We start from the raw sequence: 19077 nt of genomic DNA on the forward strand, positions 1-19077 counted from the left end.
GCTCCGCCCGAAGGCGGGTCCGCCATAAACAAACGCGTCTCGGCCGCACGTGGACCGCGGAACTTCTGCGCCTGGCGGCAGATCGCGGGCTCCGGGCGCCGCAGCTGCGGGCACAGGGCACCGCCAGGGAGGGCAGGCGAGCGCTCCCGGGCCGGGCCCAGCCGCCTCCGCTCCCCCTCCGCCCCATGGCTCCTCGGCCGCCGCCGCCCGTGCCGCCCTCCAGTTCGGAGGGGCCTCGCGGCAGCGGGTACGAACACTCGGCCAAGGACTAAAAAACACAGCACCGCCGCCTCCTTGCCTGCCACTCTCCAGCCCTGGAAGGAAAGCCCACTGCCCGGAGAGACGAGAGGGAAGGAAGGCAGAGTGCGGTCGAAGCGAGCGGGGAGCCAGGGCTCCGGTTCGCCGCGGGACAGTTCGGCCCGGAGGAGGCTGCGCCCCGGGGCGGCGGCGGCGGGCGGAGCGCGGGGCGGCGCCGCCGGATTGCGCCGACCTCCCGGCCCGCGCGGCTGCAGAGAGGCGCCCCGGTGTCCCCCGGGTCGGCCCCGCGCACCTGCTCGCGCGGCCGGCGCCCCACACCCCCCGACCCCCACCGCCAGGTATCCCGCGCCCCCTTTCCCATCGCCGCCGCTGCAGCCGGAGCGCAGCTCCGCGGGCCTGGAGCACCGCCGGGTCTAATATGCCCGGAGCAGAGGCGCGATGAAGGAGAAGTCCAAGAATGCGGCCAAGACCAGGAGGGAGAAGGAAAATGGCGAGTTTTACGAGCTGGCCAAGCTGCTCCCGCTACCATCGGCCATCACCTCGCAGTTGGACAAGGCGTCCATCATCCGACTCACCACGAGCTACCTGAAGATGCGCGCCGTCTTTCCCGAAGGTGAGAGGCCCGCAGGTGGGCGGCCGGGAGCGCTAGGAGGCCCAAACCGGAGCCGGAGCTCTCCCAGAGGGGCGGCTTGAGTCTCCCGGGCCGCTGCCGGAACATCTGGCGGAGGTCGCCGCGGGGAACTTCGGCTCCTCCTGGAGTTGAGGGGCCAGGGGCCTGGTCCCCAGACTACCAGACCATCCTCTGGCCCAAGACTGGAGAGGGACGAACCAGGAATCGCTGCATGAGTGTGCGAGTCCAGCCTGATCTTCTTTCCTTTCCTCTTTCCTTTCTTCGTTTCTTTAACTCCTCTTTTATTCTTTCCTTCTTACTTCTCTTTGCACGAAGGGGAAAGGGCAGTGTACCTCGGCAGGAACTGAAGGGTGTTTGCCGGTCGCAGCTGGGAGAGACTGGACTACATACCCGGAGGCCCTGCAGGCCGAGCTCCCAGCAGAGCACCTGGGGAGCCTGGGCCTCAGAATGAGGCCTCCCGGGTTGTCTGTTCTCTGCTGAGCTTTCTCGAGGCTGGGATTCCAGAGGTCAGGGTGGGAGAGACCCAGCTCAAGGTGGTGAACCCAGATGAGGCAGAAGAGACAGAGGGAGGTGGTTCGTTTGGAAGTAGCAGCCGGGCCTGAGCAGTCTTCTTTTCTAGATGGGAATTACAAGCCCTGGAAAGGCAGGTGCCCTGGTGGTCAGGGGTCACCAGGACCCTCCGATCCTGGCAGGCTCTCCGTGATCAGACATAGTGGCCCACTGGGCAGGGCACTCCCTGCCCGACCGGGCCTGTGGGTGCGTCGTGGGCACCTCTGGTCTGGAAGAGGCCTGATCACCGCAGCGGCCCTTTTGATGTCCCTGTAACTCTGAACCGATGCCTTTCCGGAGTCTCTGTGCCCAGCCACAGGGGCTTCGGCCTGGCAGAAGGGATTAGGACCCTTGTCTGAGACACTCTGCTCTGGGGCCTGAGGGGCACAACCCCCACGGAGACCTGCAGGCCTCGGTGTCCCAAGAGCTCCGCCGGGACTAGGGAGACGCCTTCGGCCACAGGGCACAGGGAAGAATCGCAGCAGCGTCCCGACAGGTGTCCCTCCAGCAAAGAGCACCTCCGTTAAGGCGGTTCCAGGCCAGGTGATCGACCTGAAGAGGGTAAACCCGACCTTTGTATGGTGGGTGCCCCTGAGCCTGCTGTTTGGCATCGTCTCTGGGTCTTAAGCTGCCTTTCACACCGCCTTCTGGGTGGAGTGCGGAGGGCCTGTCCTCCGGCTCCGCAGTGGGTGGCTTGGAGCCCAGCACCACGCAGGACGCAGAGCCCAGAGGACTGGAAGCGGTGGCCTGTCCCTGCTGGCGGGCACCCTGTGCCTTCCAGCTGCACCGGGCAGCCGACTGGCGCGTTTCTCCCAGGATCAGGAGCCCGTGACCTGACCGCCAGAACCCCAAGCTCCTAGAAGGGAAAGTTCTTTTCCTTTCCCACCAACTCCACCCGCCCCCCAGAGGCCCCCAACTCAACTCGACTCCTCCCTTTGGGAGCTTCAGTGGCCGGTGGGTAGTGATCGCTCATCTTGTCGATCTTCCACCGAAGCAGAGATGATTGCTCTCCTGCTGAAGTTTCAGTGAAAGTTAGAGGAGAATTAGGTTTTGAAAAGCCGAGTCTCTTTCCAACCCAGGGAGGAGGGATGGCAACTGGTTTGCCACAGTGAGCCGGTCAGTAATCCACATGCTACAAAGCAGGTGCGGAGTCCGGACAGGACGGAAGCCTCCTCTCCTGTCCCAAGATTAAATGATTTTTAAGCAAGTCAGAACTGAGTTAGAGGTCCGGAGAAAGGCTAACTTGCAGGCCATTCGTTGTTTGGCGATTTCCAGGAAAGCAGCTTACAAATTGGGAACTGGTGGGTGGACTGCTGCTGCAAGTACTTCAACTGAGGCTGCAGGTTTCAGCTCTGGGAAGCAAGTCTCCAGGCCTTGGGGCCCAGAATTTCTTGGCCCTGAGGCTGAACGAGATAAAGAACGCGCCTGCCAATGCGGGAGACCCGGCTTTGATCCCTCAGGTTGGGAAGATCCCCTGGAGGAGGGCATGGCAACCCACTCCAGCATTCTTGCCGGGGAAGATCCTATGGACAGAGGAGCCTGGCGGGCTGCAGTCCATGGGGTCACAGAAGAGTTGGACAGGATTGAGACGACTGAGCACAGAGCTGGCTGCGGGGATGGGTGGGCTGCGGTCTGGCCCCTGAGCACAGGCCCCAGTGTTTTGTTCCTAGTGATCTGTGCGTCTCCTGGAGGTGGGGGCGGGGACCATCCAGATTGGAACTCCAGGAGGGGTCGGGGATTGCAGTTTGGTCCTAGAGTTTGGTAAATAGTACTGGATCTATGGGGGGGTCCCAGTCCATCCAAAACAGGGAGCAGAAGGTGGTCTATCCCAGCGCTCCTGCAGGGATGATGCTGGGGGTCCTGGCCTGTCTGGTGGGCAGCAGCCTGGGGGACTCCTCCCTGGGCTTAGAGACCTGGGCCCTGCTGTTCTGGGGGCGACAATACCCCCCTCCCAACCCCAAGTGAGTCTGGGACTGGAAAGGTGCCTAGGGCAGAGAAAAGGACAAGTTTAGAAAGACCTCAATTGTGCAAAATGACTGGTTCCCCTCTCCGGTAGCTCAGAAGGGCTGGGAGTTCGGAAGTAGCACCCGAAATTGATTTGACCTGTTCGGGAGGGACCGCCGGGAGGTGGTACGGGGTTGGGATAGGGGCTGGTGGAACCGCGAGGGGTCTCGAGGCGGGCTTCAGTGAGATTTCAGGACCACCCCAGTCCTGTGACGAGGTGGGAGCTCCAGGATCTGCTCCGGGTCTCAGGGCAAATGGAAAGATACGGAAACACCCTCGCTGTTGGGTGGCCTGGGAGCAGGCGGGATCCCGGGTGAAGAGGAATCTAGAGACTACGTTAGGACTAAGAGAGTTAGCACATGAATAGCACAGGCTGAAGGAACCACGGGGATCCTCAGACTAACGCTTTGCATTTGAGGAAATTGAGGCTAGAGCGGGACGGGCCTTTCCCCAGATCCCGTTTCACCTGGCGAGGACCAGGCAGGCGGTGCCCGCCGAGGGCAGGGAGGCCAGTGCTGGAGAGGCTGCCGGGCCTCAGCTCTGTTCATCCTGAGACCGCCGGGTGAAAGGAGAGAAAGAGATGCCCCAGCATGGGGACAGGGAGAGGCGACTGGAGCCAGGTGGACACCCCCAGGGGAGGCCAGGTTGCAAGCTGGACGGTGCTGGCAGCCCAGACAGCTGGCACAAGCTTGGCGCTGTCAGGCTGCCCCGCTGGGCCTTGGTCTTCTTGTCTGTAAAATGGGCCCATCAGCAACTCCATGGCTGAACAAGTTTCCTGGGAAGGGGTGTGAGGAGGCAGGCTGGAGCAGGTGGATATTGATGGTGTTTCTCCTCCAGTCTGCGTCCTTCCCATGAGCTCGCTGCCTTCCCCCAACCCCAGCCAGGTGCGGCTTGAATGCTGTCGGACCTACTGGGCAGACTTCTGAGACCCACCGCCTGGAGTTGGAAGAGGAGTGGTTTTCGGGATCCCCACCAGCTCTTCCCCTTTAACTGCAAGCTGAGAAGTGAGGTAGATGGGCAGGCAAGAGGGCAAGGGAGCCAAGCTGGCTTTGGCAGGGACTCAGAATGGAGAGCTTAGTGGGTTAACGTGGGTGGGAAGGCTGGGTGCTCCCAGGGCACAGGGTCTACCTGGCCTGTTGTCACTGTGCCCTTCCCTTCAGGGGAAGGGGGGCGGCTTTGGAAACACAGAAGCACCTTGGGTGGGCCATCACTGCGTGTGACCACGCCAGGCTGTAATACAAAATTATTCCGCCATCTGGTGATCCGTGCTGGGCCTGGGGAGGCTGGGGTCAGAGCTGGGAAAGCTCGGGGGATGGCCAGTCACCAGGGTTAGGCCCCCTTCCTGGGAGCTGGGGTTCCCAGAGGGTGGCCTCCTTCTGGACACTTGTCCAGAAAGCTCTTGCTGAAGAGACTGGCTTCACGTCCCCAGTTGAGGAGCGGAGCTGGAAACAGGCTGGTTATGGGGAGAGAACAGAGCCCCTCCTCCCACTGCCAGCCCTCCCAAGACCCCAGACAGGTGTGGGCACGCGAGAGAGGCAGGGACCACAGCACAGGTGACAACCTTTTACTCCAGAGAAGCGAGCTTGTCACGCACAGTTAAGTGGGGTTGGAGGCCTGTGTTATTCCAGTGGCCGGATTTGTCTGGGTTTGGGTTGAGGCAGAACCTTTCCTGCCCGCCCCCGCCGCGACACACCTGAGTGCCAAGGGGAGGGTTGGGGTGGGGGCCGTCCTAGAAACAGTTGATGGGGATGGAAACACTTTGATTTAGAGGCTTCGGTAAGGAGAAACACGCCCTAAACCAACCTGGGGTCACAGATCCAAGGCCTTTCTCTACCGCAGCCCGAAATAATGTAGGGTGTTTTGTTTTTTTTTTTAAGTAAACATTTTTTTAGATGAAAGTGGGTTTTTACAATCCTCTCTCTCGATCCCTACTTGGAAGTCTGCCAGGCTCTGCACCAGGTCTGGGAGAGGAGGCTCACAGAGCAGAAGAGTCCGGCAGTGGTGATGGGAACCCAGAGATGCAGGGCCCTGGTAGTTGGGGGCGCTCAGATTCACCTCTGGGGGGTTGACCAGTGCTCTAGACTGGCTGGGGGTGCTCCGGGGTGCGCACCCGGAAGCCTGGCGGGGCATGCGCTGGCCAGGAGGCCTCACCCACCCCATCCTTCAAGGTGTAAGCGTCAGACGACAAGGTCCAAGGTCGCTGGTCTCTTCCAGTTGTCAGTGGTCTGAACGAGGTGCAACGCTGACTCTTGGCCAAGTAGGACAGGCTGGAACCTCCCCTTCCCCTACCCCAACCCAGAGCCAGGCTCCGTTGGGACATCTCTACCAACTGCTCCCCTCAGTACTCACTCTCCTCCACTGTGCAGCTGTTGGTTTGGAAGAGAGTTCTAGGGCCTGGATTTTCAGGGAGCCCCATGACAACGAACCATTCCAAGGCTGGAAAAGAACTGAATCACCCCCATTTTCGGTACCCAAGGTTGCGCTGGGGGAACTGTGAGAATCACCATCGGTCAGGAAGTTCTTATCCAAGTCTGGACCCATTCGTCACTGGATACAGTGGGTTCTGCTCCTGGGTCCAGAGGAGCAGACCCAGCTGCCTCCTTTGGGTCTCCACATGTGTGTCCCTTCATCTGAGAGGATGAGACCCGATCCCTCAGGGAGGGAACCCCTCCAGTCTCCCCCCTCAGCAAGGAATTGACTTATTTATGTAATCTGATGTTTATGGTCTATGACCTGCACCCAGGCACAGCCGGTGCTCTTTCAAAAACTGTATGTTGACTGACTACCTGAGCACCCAGAGAGGAGAGACCATTTTTAGGTAGCTTCTGTGGTGGGCTTCCCAAGTGGCTCAGATGGTTAAAAAAAAAAAAAAATCTGCCTGAGATGCAGGATACCTGGGTTCGATCCCTGGATGGGGAAGATCCCCTGGAGAAGGAAATGGCAACCCGCTTTAGTATTCTTGCCTGGGAAATCCCATGGACAGAGGAGCCTGGCAGGCTGCAGTCCATGGGGCCACAGAGTCATACAAGACTGAGCGACTAATGACTAACACTGGCCGGCTGGGCCTGGCAGGGTTGAAACCAAATAGCCCGCTGAGTGCGGGTACAAGGTCACCCACAGACCTTTGGAGGCAGAGGGAGAAAGGGGATACCTGTCTCCCTTTTCCTGTGATCTCATGGCTGATCACTCCCCCAAATGGCCTAGCCATCTAGATTCCCAGCATCAGTCAGTGCCCCCCGCTGCCAACACATGTAGGGCACACATGTAGGACCCCAAACCCTGGCTGGAAACCACAGGCCAGGTTGGGAACCCCATTTGCTCCAGTCATTAGTATGGTTGCAGGGATTTCCCAGAATCAGGCAAGACAGACCGCCAAACGACATAAACCCAGGGCGGGGGTGCAGGAGGAGCTCAGCCCAGCCTTTTCTTACACCCTTCCCTCATTTTTCTAACAAACGAAGCTTTTTGTCAGGTCCAAATAAGGACCATGTATCCAGCAGCTCACTTTTTCAGGAGTATATATGGCTTTACGGTAACAAGATGATTTCTTTTTTTGGTTACAAACCCTACCTTCTTTAGTCTCTGCATCCAGCCCAAAGTAGATTTTTATGGGCCCAGGGAAAAGGCCTCGCGCACAGCGGTTTCTAATGGAAGAGCTGGCAGCCCCATCACCCTGTGAGGTGGCCTGGGGGCAGGGAAGTTCGAGGAGAGCCTCCCACCCCCCACCCCACTCATGCCAGGTCCAAATCTCCTCTTGCAAAGCAGAGGTGTGGAGAAATCGAGAAGTCGTAGGAAACGTTATAATAAGAGGACAGGCTCTCCTGATGTATCCAGCTATTTGAATTACACAAAAAGGTGGCCTGTGTAGCCAGTGCACTTTGGTGTGTGAGGCTGGAAGGCTTTGGGGAGACCCAGGAAGTCTGGTGTGGGGGGGTCATTCCCAAAGATGCAGATTTCCCCAGGTCTCTCAGACCCAGGCCTTCTGAGGAGTGAGGGTCACGGACTATGCCCACTGTCCACAGAGAGCCAGGCAGAGGTGGCCTGGCCCAGACCGGGGGACGGGACCAGGAGTGGGCTAAAGGACAGTTTAGCAGCTGCGTTTGCCGACTGGCGGACATCAGAATTCCTGGACCCTCATTACACTTTTTTCTTCATTCAGGCCTCCGGGGACTTCAAATTTTTGTTCTTTCCATTTCTGGTTTCCAGCAGGCTCTCAGGTGTTGGGGAGGAAAGCCCTACTGATGGCCCTGTACTGTGGTCACCGCGGTCACCTTTGGGGGTCGGGTGGACAGTGGTTTCCTGAGGTTAAAGAGACACCTCCATTCCACTCTGAGGTGGGGTCTGGGGAGTGGGGTGGGAGTGGTGATGGTATTTGGGAGATGCGGAAATGAACCAATTCCTTATAGGGAGACCAGGATAAACCTCCAAGTGTGGCACCCAGGCACTGGGGGGGGGGGGGCGCGTTTTCCACCCGCTGGGATTGAAAGTTCCAGAAGCTGCAGTGCTCCTGGTGCCCCGCAGGGACAGTGGGGAGACCCAGGTGCCTGCTCGCCACTGCCACTGGGGGGAGGGGGGACTGTCCTGGGAGTGGTCCTCGGGTTTGCTCTGGCCCCGGGTTGGGCCCCACACTCCCGGGAGCTGCAGCCAGGGAGCTGGTCTGCCCTGGAGGAAGGGGACGCCCTCTGACCCGGAGGCAAGACCCCAGCTCACTGTGTAGGGTCGCAGCCCGGGTGGGAGGGAGCAAGGTGCTAGGACAGCGGTGACCGGCTTTCGCCACGTAGCACTGGCACCAGCGCCAGCCTCGGGGATCGCTGGAGGGTTTCAGGCCAGGCTGCCGGCAGGAAAGGCTCCAGGGAGCGGCTTGTGGGTCCCTCTGAGCTGGCACTTAGCGGTGCAATCTCACTGGGATTTCCTGCTTCCTGCAGAGAAAGCCTGGGAGCCCCCGGAATCACAGCGGCTGAGCCGAGGGCATTCGAGGGATATTCTGCTGAGCAGGGCTGCCTTTCCCCTGGTGCACTTTCTGCAACACCAGTGGCCTTCCTGGAGGTGGTGGGGAGCCACCGGAGGCTTTGGGGGACAGTTAAGAAGCGGAGGGGCTATGAGACCCCGATTGTGTGACAAACACCTCCCAGTTACTGTCTAGTGTATACACCGCCCTCCCGGCCCTCGGTCCATCCCCCGCGCCCCAGCTGCTGGTGAGTTAGGAGTTCACCTTGGGGAAGCCCTCAGGGAACCCCTTTCCAGGTTGGGGCTCCTGGATTGGAAGAAGGTCAGTGCTTCTGGGGCCTGTGAGGGGGGTGCTAAAAAGTCAGGGAGTTGGGAGGATTCCAGGAGATTGAAAAAGATTAAAAAAAAAAAAAGAACAGAAAAGCCACCTCTAAGATGGCCAGGGCTAAGTGTGGGCCGCTCTGTCTTTGGGAAAATACGTAGGTGCCAGCTTCGCAGGGGAGGGAGAGAGGGGGTACCTTTGGGGGGTAATATTTACTGGTCGAATCCATATCCCTCTTTGGATACGAGGATGGCCGATTTCAAAGCAGATTAGATTACCTTGTGGCATGTTAAATAAAACGGCAATTTCAGAGCGGTGAGCCGGCGGGCGACCCAGAGGAGCTGCCTACGATACGGGCCAGGCGGCCTTGGACCTGGAGGCCTCTGTGGGAATTTCTCCTCTGCCCTTTTTTCTTTTTGATCGAAAGCCAAGGAAGGGGTGACTGGGGGCGGAGGTCACTGGCTGGGTGCTGCTGTTTACCGGTTTGCTTTGGTTCCCGTCCAGGTTTAGGAGACGCGTGGGGACAGCCCAGCCGCGCGGGGCCCCTGGACAGTGTCGCCAAGGAGCTGGGATCGCACTTGCTGCAGGTAGTGGGGTCGCCATGCAGGGGGAGGGGGAGGAGAAGCGCTGTGCCACCCAAGGCCCTGCACCCCATGGGGACTCCCTTCCGACTGCCTTGCCAGTCTTGGGGGGAGTCCCCTTCTCACGGAACCTCTGGAGGGTCCATTGACCAACCCCCAGGCTGAAGAGGTCAACAACGATCAGACTTTGGGCCAACAGACTCCCCATGACTCCTCTTCTGGGGAGGGGGACGCCAGGGCCCCATGTGGATTCTGCACAGCCAGTGCAACCTCGGGTTGGCCCCCCACGAACCCCACATCTAGCCTGCTTTCAACTCCTGTCCCCAGGACTCTGTAGCCCTTGAGACCTAGGGGAAGGGTGAAGTCCTCTACAGCCTGACTTTCCTCAGCACACTGTTTCGGAGCACTTGGTCTGTGCCTGACACCCAGCCAGGCGCTGGAGCCAGAGAAGCAAGGCCCAAGGACACTCCAAGCCAGAGAGAGGGAGCAATGAAGTGCTTGATGCTTGGGTGTGTGTTTGAAGTTGCAGTGGAGACAGCATCCATAACTGAATCTCAGCAGTTGATGGCAGAGGGCCGGTTCACTGCTGGGCCCAGATTCTATTCTAAATCTACTGTATCATCTCTTCTCTTAGAAGTGTGTTCTATTTTTAACTGCATTTTTTTTTCAGAGGAAGAAGTCGAGGCACAGAAAGGTTAAGCCGCAGGCCTGAGGTCACACCACACCGGGCGGAGCCTTGTTCCACCCGAGTGGTCCAGCTCTTAAGTGGGGGCAGCTCAGGACATGGTGCGGCGCCCCTGGCTCACCGAGGAAGCCCTGACCTGGTCTGTGGTCCGCCGCTTATCGCCCCAGCCCGCAGCCATTCAGGCGGGGGCTGTTAAACCGCCCTGACCTCGGGTTTCCCTCCCGCGGTGTCTGGGGCCGCGGCGGAGTAACCGGGCGCACGACAGGCCACTTCCAAGTCCGGGGCTGGCGCTAGGTGGGGACAGCAAGTCCTGGTGTCTCGGAGTCTTTCAAATGCCCTTTACAGAGCCTCATCAACGACCCGATTCATTCCCCCCTCCCGTCATTTGTCTCTGCCACCGAAAAATGCCTACCGAGAGCTATTTTGCATTTCCTCCTTCTATTTTCTGTTTTCTTAAAAAAGAAAAAAAAAGTTGGCTTCGAAACTCGGGGACTTGGGTCCGCGCTTCGAAAAAGCAGATCTGTTCAAAACTCTTTTGCCCCCAGATGCCCTAGTGTGATTTCTTTTTTTTTTTTTTTAAATCCACGCGCTGGGGAAGAGAAGCTCCGGGATATGTTTGAAACCCGAGGCTTTTCCAACAGAGAGCCAGCGGTGCGCGAGCCCGCCCGGGAATGGCGCTGTTGGAGCCCTTCCCGCGCCCTGCGCGCTGCCCCCAAGCTCACGTCCGGCGCCGCGCGGGGTATTTTGCGTGCTTGATGCTCCTTCGTATTACAAGTGACACTAATATCAGGAACAACTAAGTGCCAAGGAGCGCCACTGAAAACCTGGCGGCAAAGTCAAAGCCCCCAAGTTTCTCCACTGTACATTTATTTAATTCCGGAGTGTGTCTGCGGATGGGCGGCTTTGCAGTTAATATACATGCAAACGCATTAGGTCATTTGCAGCTCTGAAGGCAGAACCAACATTTTCCATTAAGAGTATTATTTTTTAAGCTACTACTGGCAACGTTCAGAATTTAATTATCATACAACTTTTTTTCTTTTCCACATACAGCCGCTATTATTTCATCTCATATATCTCTTTCATGATTTTGGAGTTAAGCATGCAAAATGGGCCAACATGGTGATGACTTTAGAAATTGCTAGTTCATATCTTTGAAAAGGAGTTTAGTTGGTAAAATATTTCGTACCTGATTTAGAAACATGAAAGTCGGGCTCCTGATCAAGGTGTTGATTTCAACCTCAACACAAGGAAAGCTATGATAGTTCAGTTGGCAAAGACGTTTTTGCAGCAAAATTGTATTTGAGACAGCAGAATGTAAGGATATCTTTCAAGTTTCACTTCTACATTCTTTTTTAGGCACCCCCCACTCCAAAGAGGGGGCGGATTTAGAAAAACCAAAGGTAATCTGGTTTCAATTACATGCTGTAAAAATAGAATTTGTGGCCAGAAATTAATTTGGAATATTTTTTATGGGGGCGACGTTGTGGGTTCTATGGGTCTCTCACCAACTTTATTGCTTTTCTTTGGTTCTGGATCTAAAATATGAATGGGTAAATAAAATGCAGTTTCCTTTTTCAAAAATAATTTAGTCCCTTTATCCTTGCCACACATAAATGCAATCATTACCTTTCATTTGACTTAATTACGTCTTATAATTTTACTTTATTTTTTTGAGGGCTAGCCAGCTTTGGCGAAAATCAGAATATCCTTTGGGTGGTTTTAATTGTTCAGAAATTGATCCTTCTTCTCCCTGAATTTTGCAAAGGTCGTTTGATCTCTTGCAAATTCTAAATAATTAATTCTGTAGACATAGTCTGTTAAAAATAACCGGGTATTTTCTTTTATTTTCTGAGGAGTGGGAGTGTTCAGAATTTATTATTCAAATGGTACTTAGGGATAACTAGAAAATTGTGGCAAATAAAGCATATGTTCTAGTGGTTTAAACGGCTGCCAATTATGACATAAAATGGTCTATACAGTGGTAGATTTTCCCCTAAGTACCATACAACTCCGGATTTGTGCTAAGTGCTAAAATAACCCCAACAATAAAGCTACTACGTTTAAACTGAGCTTGATAGGAATTCTCAAATGTTTTGCATGATTTTTCTGATGTAGATGTAAGACTTTTTAAAGTCCTTTGAAAGTATTTGAGAGCCTGGCTGGGGAACGAAACCTAACGTCTGTCTCACGGCTCCAGGACTCCGTTTTTACATTTAACCATATACATTGATTATAATATTTTATACATTGCTCCATCCCAGTGACCGTATGATGACCAGCTTTAACTCTTAACATCTATAGTCTCTTACCCTGATGCTTTTTCTTTTACAGACTTTGGATGGATTTGTTTTTGTGGTAGCGTCTGATGGCAAAATCATGTATATTTCGGAAACAGCTTCTGTACATTTAGGCTTGTCCCAGGTGGGTATCATCTAATTTTTATGTACAATTAAAATAATAAATTAAGCGTTGGCGGATCTTGACAGCCTTGAAAATGAGTCTGTCCAAGAGTCTGCTTTTGTGTATGAACCTAATCCAAAATTGCAAAATCGTTCTTTTTTTTTTCCCCGCCGACAGGCTAGGTTTTTCTTCTCCGTGTTACATTTCACTTTTCCACTTTCTTTTTCCTTTGGGGCTAATGCCTAGTAATATCTTTGCAACAGTCAGCTTTGTCTGTTAGCCTGGACTCTGCTTATACTGTAAAGCTCTCTGCCACTAACAAGAACTTCACAAAGGGAGATTTTTCAGGGCACGCTTGATGGTCTACATGTGGTATTGTGAGTTGCTATGAAAGAGAGAGGCAAGCTGATGTAGAACATGGATTTTATGCAGAATGTGCTTTGGGGAGAGAGAAAAGGGGGGTAGATTTATGAGTGTTCACATGGAATTCAGAGTAATTTTTCCTGAGTTTTTCCAGTTCAGTGGTCGTTTCAGTAAAGCATTTTATATGCTTGTGATAGAAACTCATAAAACTCAGTTTACTACTGTTTTTTTTTGCACAGCAAGGTCCTGGTTTCTTTAGAACATTTGAATATTACCGATTTTCCTGGAGCTCTCTTCTAAAAAGGAGGTCATTCCCTAGAGGAGAGAGGGGCACTCGGTTTTTATCTATCCCGTCAAGCCAAGGGTTTGGTGGAGGATTTTGGCTGCTGTCTGGGTTTGGTGGAGGATTTTGGCTGCTGTGGCCAGTCTGGACGGCGGGGGAGTCTACTGATGGTTGCCCATTCACATTTCTGATTTAACAAGCCTGGATCATGGTTCTAAGAGTCACACTGTTTAATACATGTAGGGGCTAAATGTTTCTTTACATTGTGAGTGATCGGAGTGCTTTTTTTCATTACAAATGAAGACACACCAGAATTAATTAGATACAGGAAATAGGCTCCCAGGAGGCAGATGAATAATCTGTGTTGCACCACTCTCCTGTAGTTAAGCCAAAGTAAAACATGCCAATTAAAGTGGCTTGAGTTTTCTCATTGAAAAACAGAATTACCAATTTGGAAACCTGCATCTGGTATATTCTTTTTTTTTCTTCTGCCAAGATGTTTCTTAAACTTTCCATTTGTTTACAACCTTCTTTCCCAGTGGATGTACATCCTTACCCAGGTCCAAGGGGGTTTCTGTGCCTGTGTATTTCTTCTGCAGAGTCTTCTAAAATGAATCACATATTAAAATTGTCCAGTATTTTCTGTTCTCTTCCTCTTCTCTTCTTTTATGATGCCGGGCCTCCCAGATAAGATTTAATAAGGCTTGACTCTTTCACCTATGTGACTCATGGGATTAGTGTTCTGGTAGAATGGGAAACGACCGAAGCGACGCAGCAGCAGCAGCAGCAGCAGAATGGGAAACACTATCGGAAATACGAAGTTTTATCTTTTTATCTTTTCCAGGGTTGTTATTCTCTGAATTTTCACCTTATTAATCTCTGAATGGTTAGAGTTATTTAAGACCCTTTAGTTGGACCCAGCCTGGTTTTTACTCCTGACTTGATCTGTGGCTGAGTGCCCTTGATCAGATTTCTTAACTTTTTAAATGTAACTTATAATAACTTTTGATTAGCCTTGTAATAATGTCACAAACAAGACAAAACGTTTCGCATACTTTTTTAAAATTTACTTTTAATTGGAGAATAATTGCTTTACAGTGTTGTGCTGATTTTTTCGTATAATGTGAATCAGCCATAAGTATACATGTCACCTCCCCCTTGAACCTCCCTCCCACCCCCACCCATTTCGCATACTTTAAAAATGACTGGCCAAATATACTTTAAAGTGGGTGGAATCACTTTAACTGAACATTAAATTCAGATCTGAGCTCCCTAGCAGCCAAAGCAAAAAAGGAAATGGATTTAGTTTTATGGTTTTCATTGTGTGATAAGGGTTGGCAGTTGATCTCTCTGAACCATAATTTAAATAAGAAAGTAACGCCTACTGTGCTGCTTCTTTAGAATCAAGGTGAAAATCATACCAAAGGCCCATCTTGTGTGATTTATAAACTATAGGGAGCTACACAGAAGCCAAGCAGTATCACAGCTAGAACTGGGCTTCAATTAGCATCCTTTGGTGAGCATGTATTAGGGATACTTAGTCATGGGAAATGTCCTGACACATCATAAGGCTCTGTGTGCATACCAGGGCATTCCAGTTCATTCCATCAGGCTGTTCTGTCTGGCATCTTATATCCTTCTGTCATTTTTCTCTTTTCATGTGGGAAATAAAAATGATTGCTTTTGAACATGATAATTAAAAATGACCAAAATACTGGCTAGGTAACATATATAGCTCGTGTTCATGATAAATGCCACAAATGGATATCTAATCAGAATCACAATTTAAACTATATTTCCTCTCAGTCCTAATGCAGACGTAAAAGTTTGTATATCATAATTTTGAAAGGGGAGGGAGTTACACACTACCATTTTCCAAGAAAGCTGTAGAGATGCCTTTTGTCTGAACGTTGCCCAGAGAAGTGTCCTTTTCAAGTAAGTCAAACTGACCATCTCTGAGCCTGGCTGATTTTTTTCTGATCTCCTGGCGGGACTATCCCAGTGTCAGCCTCCAGCTACAAAAACACTTTCCCGGAGACGTCTGGGGAGTGTTTCATGGTGAACTGTTTAAATAAGCAACAACAAACTTTCCCCTCAAATCTACCTCCTGTTCACGATTAACTCTGCAGAAGGAAATCTAGACCGAATCACAAAGTGTATTTTTTTATGTCTTCTTAAATAGTAAAATAAGGTATTGAAAAGAATGTCAAACACCCAACTTCTCTTTAAAAAAATGTTTGCACCTTTTGGATTATTTTTATTAGTGGTAACAAGTCAGACAAATATATCAAACATGAAAATTTAAATTAAAATAGGCCTCAAGATTTTTTAAATCACCAGAGAGAAAAGTGTTGATAAAATTTTACCCACCAGTCAAGAGTAACCTTTTAAAAAGGTTTTCTGATGAATAAGGGTGATAATAGCTTATATTTACACTATGCCCTCTGTGTTCCCAGAAGTTTCAGTTACTCTCAAAAATAATATCTCTTTAAGTAATGACTCTTTCACCTTAATTTGGGGGTTAAAGTCTATGTTAGCAGCTTCTAGGAAACATAAACTCCTAAGTTTGCCATAATTGTGTGATAATTCATAGCAAAGTGGTTTTTTTTAATCTACACTATCTGAATAACTCTGAAGTATCTGAGAGTATAAAAATGACTCTTTATGTGTTAATAAACCCATCCCAGTTCAAAGCCTTTTATTGAACTTTTTTAAAAGCACGTATTGGAGTAAGTGTACTTCATTTGGCAGAGTTTATTCATTTATTTTTGCTTTTGAATTAGTAAATGTGGCCATCCTTGCTATCAGACTTTGGTACCAAAAAAATGACAGAAAGAACCCCAAAATTCAAATTATCTCCTCAGCCCATAATTCAAGCATTGGAGGGAAAAAGTCAGGCTTCGACTTGTAAATTCTATTTGGTATATGCCACACTCATAATCCAAAATAATTCGTGAAGACAAACTTACATTTGCTCGGAAGAGATAGAGTTGAGGAAGCACTCTTTATCCACCAAGTTTATTAAATGATTTAGTTTCATGGTTTTTTATTAATTAACTTACATTTGAAGCAGGAAAAAAAGCCTTGCATACCTGCTGTGTATTTCTTCAAACATTTTAAAGTATCCTTGTGGTGTAAATTTCCTTACCAAAGTTGCATATGGTATATAACATCTAGGTAACTAACATGCATTCTCACATAACATAGATACTTATGAAATAGCCGTTCACGAGCTACATAAAGGAAACTGTAATATTTGAAAGTGTGGCCGGAAGCACAACTGTAAAAATAACCATGGTGTTGTTTGGAGCCATAAGACTTAATCCTTTCACTTTTGAAATAAAGAGAAAGAACAGCGTTTAATGTTTGTTGACATAACTTGAACTCTGAAACCCAAACCATTTTATTTTAAAATGCTCAATTTACCATAGTCAGCAAAACACCCAAAGCAGAGCAATGTGTATTTCCAGAGTACTGGGTGAGTTTCCCCTCCGACCCAGAATATATCCATTTAGTGCTGTATTTATCATATGTAGTTCTCTTGGCAGGAAGAAAAGCTATTCAGCAAAACATAAAAAAGCTCTTAGTAGGAAAGCAATTCATTTTGTAGTTAGCTGGGTTTTACAAATACTAAAATATCACATTGAGGGTCTGTTTTAATAAGGTTGATGTATGAGAGCTGGGAGTTTTATAGAGACAACCATAATTTTTTTTTTTTTTCTGGTGAGGTAGTCACATTTCTTTCAACATTCAAAAGCACGAATAGATATCTCAATACAGGAAACACCATGTCAACCATAATTTTGAGTCAAGGTCAGCACTGTTTTATCATTTCCAAATTTGTTCTTTAAAAACATTTCCGTGATTTGAAGACTGTTTTACTTCCTAGACAGCCTTAGAGGTTTATCACGAACCTGAGTGTACAGAAAACCAAGCTTTTTCATTCATGGACTGCACTCTTCTCATTCTCCAAAGGCAAGTGATGAGAACAGGCTCTTTGGGAACAGATGAAGCTACTTCAGAGATTAAAACACAAATCAAATCCCTATGAGCCCAGATGCAAGTCTTTTTGCAAATGTATGAAGATGTTTCTCTACAAAGACATCAGTTACTTTTTTCTAAAAACAAACTCCAAGCAAACCAGAGTTGTCATTTTTCTCTAAAAACCCGGGTTAAGAGAGAAATGATAGGCTAACACACACACATGCTATTTATTTTTTCATTTTTAAAAATAAGCCACTGGAATTGTGAGTCCATTAAAGAAAAAAAAATAGCTTTCTTATTGATTAGCCTCCATTATTCTCCACCTGACAGAATCTCTAGGGCTGCCCTCAGGAAACAGCTGACTTGAGTGTTGCTGGTTTGTTTAAACTTTTTTAAAGATTAACAGGACTGACTTAAAAGGATATTTCATTTTTACTTTTATTTTTAATGAAATCATGTACTAACTTTTAAAAAATAAAACTTGGCACAGAGTAGGTTCTTGTCTTTTTTTTTAATATCTGTGGCTGTGCTGGCTCTTAGTTGTGGCATGCGGGATCTTTAGTTGAAGCATGTGGGATCTAGCTCCCCATCAGGAAATCGAATCCAGGCCCCCTGCACTGGGAGCTTGGAGTCTTAGCCACTGGACCAACAGAGAAGGCCCTGACAGAGTAACTTTCTACATAGGCAGATATCCATTTGGGTCATCAGGAAAGTGCCAGGTTGGGGAGGTAGAGAGGGAGGGCTTCTGTAAGCAGACTCTCTCTATTGGTCTATATAATATTGGGGAAAACATTCCATGAATAGTACAGAAAGTAGAACTGAGAAAGCCGTTTTTTTAGGGACCAAGAATAGTTAATAGGCCAGGAACCCAAGATTACTTATCGGACCAGAAACATAATTTGTTCTGAATAAACAGACAACTCTTAAACATCTCAACACATTGGAGAAAGTGGGTGGGAAGAGTGGGATGAACCCCTTCACCTCTCTGTGGCCCCCTAGCCTGATGATGGCCTTGACCCTGGTTTGGAACGGTAGGTCCTCGGAGAACCTCTCCTTTAAACCACTTGCTGGGGCTGCACAAGGGGGCACTGTCAGGGCTCCCCTTTTTAAGAAGGTCTCTGCTCTGATTAAGAACAGCCACGAAGGGGTGGTTGGGACAAGCCTGCCTTTGCTCTCAGATGGTGCCCTCTCCCCTGGGGGCAGGGCTGAGAAGGTTTCTCAGGCCCACCTAAGGTTCTGTGCCACCCAAAGGCAGTTCCTCACCTCTCCGCGTCTTCCCGCACTGGGCTGTGGGGCTCCCACTGGCTGTAGTAGAAGTACCACCACCGCCCCAGGGGCCCTGACCGATACCAGGCGCGTTGACTCGCTGACCTGGCCTGCACTGTCGATCTCTGAAAGAGAATCCACCACAACTGCTCGGAAGGCTGCACTGTTGGTGGTAGCTTTTGGAACATTCTACACTACGGCCCATCTTCCGATGGGAGAGCGGGCCCAGGTCCTGAGGATCTCTGTCATCCCCTATCGTGACACTTGTGTTTGGGAGAACAATCCAGAAGTTCTCAAGGTTAGGATCTGTGAGTCATCTCCAGGGACCTCTGTGGAGAGACGCTGACTGTGGTACTTTCCTAGGGAGGCCCATGCCTAAATGCAAAAAGCCGAGTCTGGTCCAGCAGGGACATGGCCTCCAGGCCTGCGTGGGCTCCTCTGTGGGGTGTGTCTGGAAGTGGGTGGTGTGTGAATATCAGGGGAGCAGCCCTCAGGTCACGTGGCTCACTGGAGTGGTCCACCTGCTCCCAGTGGTCACTCAGCCAGCCAGCCGCACTCACAAGTGGGAGCTATGGGGTTAACACAGTGACCCTGGACCAGATGCATTTCTGACCATGTAAAAGAGGCCTGGCAGTGGTCCCAGGGAAAGGACCTTGGTGGGGAGAGTCGTCCTTAATCAAAGGGAGCCTCCAAGTTTCCCCTCTCAGCCCCTGAGGGCAGGAGCTGTCTGCTCTGGACGTCTCCTGGCCACCCATTCCCGAGGGCAGCAGGTCAAGGATGGGCCTGGCTTCGGTCTGACTT

At 50.7% G+C, this 19077-nt stretch overlaps 1 protein-coding gene across 2 annotated transcripts in view; it reads left to right on the forward strand.

Moving 5' to 3' along the window:
* Window positions 48-19077, forward strand: part of SIM2 (single-minded family bHLH transcription factor 2) — a 49995-nt gene continuing 30965 nt past the window's right edge. For both annotated transcript variants that reach the window (XR_001918492.1, XM_018052772.1), the window contains exons 1-3: window positions 48-871; window positions 9216-9298; window positions 12312-12401. Coding sequence is in view for 1 of the 2 variants with exons in the window: in XM_018052772.1 (XP_017908261.1) it covers window positions 697-871; window positions 9216-9298; window positions 12312-12401 (348 nt within the window). In the remaining variant the exon portion in view is untranslated. The remainder of the gene's footprint in view (window positions 872-9215; window positions 9299-12311; window positions 12402-19077) is intronic.

Source organism: Capra hircus, chromosome 1, assembly GCF_001704415.2.
Source record: "Capra hircus breed San Clemente chromosome 1, ASM170441v1, whole genome shotgun sequence".
Taxonomy (NCBI): Eukaryota; Metazoa; Chordata; class Mammalia; order Artiodactyla; family Bovidae; genus Capra; species Capra hircus.